The sequence below is a fragment of the Dichotomopilus funicola genome (genome assembly GCF_033296635.1).
Source record: "Dichotomopilus funicola strain CBS 141.50 unplaced genomic scaffold C8A04scaffold_84, whole genome shotgun sequence".
NCBI lineage: Eukaryota > Fungi > Ascomycota > Sordariomycetes > Sordariales > Chaetomiaceae > Dichotomopilus > Dichotomopilus funicola.
The window spans coordinates 127462-133510 of record NW_026944105.1 but is presented as its reverse complement, the minus strand read 5'-3'; the positions used below and the strand labels follow the sequence as shown (position 1 = coordinate 133510).

The window sequence follows — 6049 nt, the reverse complement described above, 5'->3', positions numbered from 1 at the left end:
GGTGGAGAGTGTTCGGCTCGCTTATATGTTCGGCTCGCTTATAAAGTACGTTATCCATGGACTTGGTCTGCCGCTTTTTTTGGCCATAGCAGGCTAGGTACCTACTTACACAAAGAGGACGGGCGTAGCCGGACGTTTGTAATGAAGCCAACGACACCTCTGCTGTTTCTTTCCCATATCCGACAGGGTAGACAAGGTGGTTTAATGTTCCGGCTAGGCAAACCATAATTAACACAGATTGTGCTGCCTCTTGTTTTGTAGACTCATCATGCGGAAAACGTCATTAATTAATCAAAAGCCTGGTTCCGTTTCCCGTTTTCTGTGGCTTCTTTATATTAGTGTTGTCTACTTTTCTACTATGTAAGAGGTGTCAAGTTAGAAGCTAGTTGATTTTCTTCCAGACACTGATGGTTAAATAACCATGCCAATTACAAGAGAGTGCCGATGAAATCAATCAAAGCTGATATTGCTGGTACAGTCCGCTCCGCCATTTTCTTGCAAATGCAACCGACAGCACTAAGCACTAGCAGAGGAAAAGAAGCACCCGTTTTTGAATCCTGAGATCACGTGGACTATTTACCCACAGATAATAAGATTCTGGCCGCTAGATCAGTACTCAGTTCGGTAGCAACTGCGGAATCGCCGGCGGCCGGCGTTGAATGTTTTTGTTTTTGATAGTTATCTCCTTCCTTCTTGTAATTATCATGCTTCTCAACCCCCCTTTGAGTCTTTCTTGTTTGCTATTCCTCTTTGTGTTGTGCCAGGTAGGTCTATGGAGCGGAATCATAGGGTGGGACTGTGTAATGTAAATAGGAGGCGATTGTGCAAAGCCTTAGTTTGCATATTACCCCTTGTGAGGTGTTGACGAGTATCGATGGTGTTATTTGAAGTGTCTTTAGCTCGCCAATTTTCATGACAGAGACTCAACCATGGTCTAGATGTGATAGATAGTAGTAGTATGTGGCTTCCCATCAATCCTCTGAGTGCTTGATAGTTCCAGTTTCCCGCCACGACACTTGGTCTTTGAGTTCGCCATTCATATACTGTCGACAGTGACAGTGCCTTTTGTTCTCGAGCAGCTTACAAAGCGGCGGAGCGCTTCTCACTGTGATTGTAGGCCTTTAAGATGCTCCCGGAATTAAGAGAGCCTTTACGTTATGTACCTAGGTCACACCCCCGTCCCGGAAGTCACGACCCATTATCAAACCCCACCTGCACTTCTTCCCCCCGCGGCCCGGAACATTCTTCTCTGCTTAGGTCCTTCCCTGCATTGGATACCCCGTTGCCAGTTCAACAGATTCCTAGGAATACCTGCCTTGTTTCGGCCTGAAAGCCTTTCTGTGCCGGGATCCCAGGTTGCGGGTGTTCCATAACTCAATCCTATTTGAGCTCCTGCATCTTTCCCTCGACCTACCTCTCCCACCTTCTCCAACAACCGCGACTTTGCGTCAACAAGCCAAGTCAACTGGAGGTAACCCAGCTGTTACCCAAGCCGTTACCCAAGCCGAAGTCCTCGGTTGGCTCCTTCGACCTAGAGGAAGACTCCTTCCACTTTACCAGGTGAGTATTCCCGCTCGCGCATTTCGCAAGGTGGCAATTCAACTAATCGGTCCGTAGCAGCGATGGTGGACATCAAGGCCCCGTGGGAAGGTGGCCTCGAGGAGTTCCGAATGCTCCAAGCGGCTATGTCCGAGGTGCCGCTTCTTCTGGTAAGTTGACCCTCTTGTGTCGAGCCCTTCTTTTCCATTTCCGTGAATGTCCACTTGTTGGGATTTTGGGGTTTGCTCATCCTGTAGAAATCCTTGGTCTTTCAGCCAACCTTGTATCTATAACTAATACTTTCAAATAGCACTGTCCTCCTGACTTCCCTCAGAATTCCGAGATTATTGGCGTCTGCGGTGTCTCGGTGGAAAACTCCGACCAGAACAAATATGGCTGGATGGTTGCTGATTTCCTCCACTGGAAGCTACTTTCCAACGGCATCGGTGACCGAAAGGCGCAAGTATGAGAGCATCCGGCCCCTAAATTGAAGTGAAACGTGTTAACCGCCTTCGAAAAAGTAGACATGGCTGAGTTCGCTCGACATTGCCAAATTTCTAGGCGGTGTTGATAGCGTCGACGACGGCACAATTCACAACATCGTCGGCGAGGACAAGCAGAGCATCATCTCTCTTCCTACCAATGAGGAGGGCTTTGCGGATTCCTTTCTGGAACATGTGGTGGAGCGCGCTTCCGTTGCTCTGTTGAAACGGAGTGCGCTCGTCATAATGGCTTTTGTCCCCGTCACCCCGGAACAGGACATCTGCATGGACTTTGGCGAAAAGAAGGTTTATCTGACCGTCGAACACATTCGCACCGCCATCCAAGGTGCCTTGGGTGACGTGAAGCTTCCGGTTACGCTCATCACACCTTCTCCGCTCACTGGCGGTTGGCTGTGTAGGCCCTCGTTGATGGGGGGCCATACCTGCTCTTCATCCGACAAGATGATGCGCCTCATGGCCAAAGCATGTAGTGGGGCCTTCGCCGAACGCTTCATCCGGTCTTTCACGGAGGGCGATTCGCCCCTTTTAACGGATTCACATCGTCAGAAGATAAAGTTCAACGATCCGATGCCTCTTCGACCCACCCAGGTGCAGACAAATGGTCTTCATCAGTTCCAGCGCCAGATCCACGAGACTTTAGAACGCAGGTTTTCAGGCCTTGCGCGCGTCCATGGGTTTGTTCTTAGTCCAGAGTCAGTTGACAGCTCTACCACGTTCTCGGACGCGTGGACGGAGTATGGCCCGAGACAGGGACGCTCACTCAGTGCCTGGAATCAGAGCTGGGGCCCGCATCGTCCCCAAGTTAGCCATCCTCAGCGCTTTGAGTTTTTAGGGGGGGCTTTTGGAGGTACTAGAGAATCTCAGGTGTTCCATATGAAGTATCTCATCGCCATCGAGTTGGGGACCAACCCCGGCGACTGGGACCGCTCGGTTGGCGGTGGTACACGCAACCTCTTCACCAACTTTACTCAGATCCACTTTCCGTCCGAGGACGATGTCAAGCGCGTCTTTGATGCCATCGAGTTCCGTACTTCGTCCATTATCCTCGCACAGATGGTGGCCAAGGCCTTCAATCTCCCGACCCCCGGCGACCGGAAGTGCAGGTACTGGCACGACACGATGGACGGGATGGATGAAGAGCAGTATAAGAGGCTTCAGTATAGCTTTAGTGAGGCATACCGTCTCTTTGGATATGCCGCTGTGTTCCCTGGTGAGCGACAGCATGAGTTCAAGAACGTCCGGTTTCCGAGGCCTGCGCGTTGGCTTTCCGCCGCTATCGCCCTCCACCTCCCGCATGCCTCGCGCCAGGATATCGAGGGATTTGTCTGCAGGGATATTTCCCGCTTCGTGGCGAAAGTCTCTGCTGTGCAAAGGATTCTGTTGCTAGAGGATCAGATGGTCACCCGCATTGGCCGGGACTGGATCGCAACCCTTGGCTTGGACGATGGCATCCAGCTACCCGTCCTGAAGTCAAACACCAGCCCAATTGGTGGACTGAAGATCAACAACCAGACGCCAAAGTCTTTTCTGCTGAACTCTCGGGCCAAACCCTGGAATTCAGATTCCAAGGAGAGTGACCGTTCTGAGGACAATGATGCGGGCCAATTTCCTTCCAAGAGCGAAGAGCCGCAGAATAAGGGGGTGGCACACCAGAACATCTCAGCTCGCAATGGTTCGGCTTTGGATGAGTTTGCGGGCCTCATGAGCACGCTAGAGATGAAGGTGCAGCCCCAAATCGCGGTTCCTGGGACCACTCAAGGACTGGGCGCAAGCACTCACAAAGCTCCATGGGTTTCGATCGACGACAACTATTCTCTCTGGGACAAGATCCTTAGCCCTTCACCTGCCCCCAGGCAACGAAGGACCGAGGGTAAGAGATCTGCGGTTTCACAATTGTCTGAGAATCTTCTCGAGATGGCAGCAGCCCAAGATGAGGCTATGGGATTCGCCACGCTGCCTCTGACTACCACCCGGCCAAGCGCGACTACTCCGGAGGCGGCCCAGGACGTCAATGATAATAATACACAGTGGACCGCCTCTCAAGAACCCAAGAAAAATGGGTTTGGACCTTCTGGGAGGTCAGACGTCCTGAAGTACATGCTGAAGGATGCGACGTCCTCTCCGCCCACAGCCCCACTAGGCCTTGATCCCAAGCGAACGACAGCGTCCCGAGCTGGGACAATGGCACCGGCCGCTTCTAAGGACCTCCTTAACGATTCCACCAACAGCGTTGTCTTACCACAGGCTCCCGAGGATCTTCTTGGAACGAAGAATACCGTAGAGCAGCCCAAGAAGTTGGAGTCACCGTCTCCGTCTATCATCCATAAGGAGGGTGCTGTTGAGCAAGCGATCAAGTCCCTGGCCGAGGCGTTGGCCGCCACCGGCACGGTTAATGGTACTGGGATGCTCGAAGCGCAGAAAATTGCCCGCGCACTCCGGAAGGCTGCGGAGATTATTGAGAAAGAAGAGGCTCAGGGTACTGCTCTCGAGGGCAGTCAGTTCAATAGTGCAGCCAAGTCACCCATCAACGGCGACTCCGCGTTCTCGGTTGAATTCCTGGGCAACGGCCACTCAAGCCTGGCTACTGCCAGCCCGCTGAACTGGAGGCATGAGACAGTGAACGGCGACAACGGTTCTGGTATCCCTACCAAAAGGGTCTCGAGCGCCCCCCGCGAGACAGCGCAGGATAGCAATGTTGGCTTTGAATTCGCCGGCCTCAAGGTTGGCGAGCCCATGGCGAACCTCCAAAGCGCTGGATCTTTCGACACCAACACGCCGAGACGTCCGTCCAACGCGGCGGTGGGCAGCCATGTTGTCAAGGATGAGACGGCCGCCGCTTCCCATGCGGCCAACCCATCTCCCAAGGTCGACACGGAGCCTCTGATTCGGTTTGATGAGAAGGATCTAACCTCTGGCGATGACTTTTGGGCTCGCGCTGGCATCAAATTCTGAGCCCTGGGCGATTTCCCTCGATTAGGTACGCCTCGATTAAGGAGGAGTGGAATTGGGATCTGGGAGACGTGAGAGGCTCGTGGGGTCGGTCATCCGGGTTTCTTCCTGGTTTCTTGGTTCGGAGGTTTGGCCTTTTCCCTTTGCCTGATTTTGCCTGATTTTGCCGATTTGTGGCATTGAGAGGCCACGTAGATTAATGTGTCCCATTTGCCACGGAGAACTGGCACTACTGATTCAGGTAGCTAGATAGTTCAACATGCAGGTGGCTTTATTATGTTGTCCCTCGATTGCTGTGATCATGACTAATTACATCGTTAAGAACCTCCAACGGTGTTAACTGGAATCATTTACATTGATTTTATTGCGCTACAAGTACGTAGCCCGACGGAGAGCACTAATGACACCAATATATGCCATCTACAGTATAGCTCAGCTTCGGAGTATCTCTCCCTTTCGAGTAACGTTCACTGATCCACCAGAATCCAACCACCGTAGTCACGATGGCCAGCCACAAGCACAAGAATCAGAGACCTCGCTCTGGCATCCAGCAGCCATTGCAATTAAATTAGCAAGGGTATTTACAACATATATGCCTCCACGTCGGGCAATAAGCGAGGAAAAGAGATAAAAAAAAAAGGACAAGAAATAACACGTAAGCCCGGATATACAACCTTTACACCCACCGACCATCCCAGCCAAATGCACCGTGAAAATGGAAAACGGAAAGCCGAAACCTTCAACGATATATGGAAAACCCCCCATCGACATGGACCCGAAAAAAAGAGACCCCCAACACCGTTCCTCAATGCAATGCAATGCACCAAAACGAATGAATGAATGCAGCCCGATCAGCCAAAGCCAACTCCGTCTTGCCCTTGCCGTACTGCTCCGGGTCTTTTCGACCACCCAGCACCAACGATGCAATGCAACCCAATGCTCGTTTCATGATCATTCATCATCAAGCTCCAATTTCTGAGGTCTCGCTCGCCTTCTGCACCTGTAAATGCTTCCTTTCCCTTTCCCTTTCCCTTTCCCTTTCCCTTTCCCTTTCCCTT

General features: G+C 51.9%; 1 protein-coding gene across 1 annotated transcript; it reads left to right on the top strand.

The window, feature by feature from the left end:
- Positions 1-1622: 1622 nt before the first annotated feature.
- Positions 1623-4994, top strand: C8A04DRAFT_40105 (uncharacterized protein; the record flags this gene model as incomplete). Its single annotated transcript, XM_062784826.1, has 4 exons — positions 1623-1709; positions 1850-2002; positions 2064-3764; positions 3957-4994. The coding sequence occupies 4 exons, from the start codon at positions 1623-1625 to the stop codon at positions 4992-4994; spliced, it is 2979 nt and encodes a 992-aa protein (XP_062633610.1).
- Between the last annotated feature and the right edge of the window lie 1055 nt (positions 4995-6049).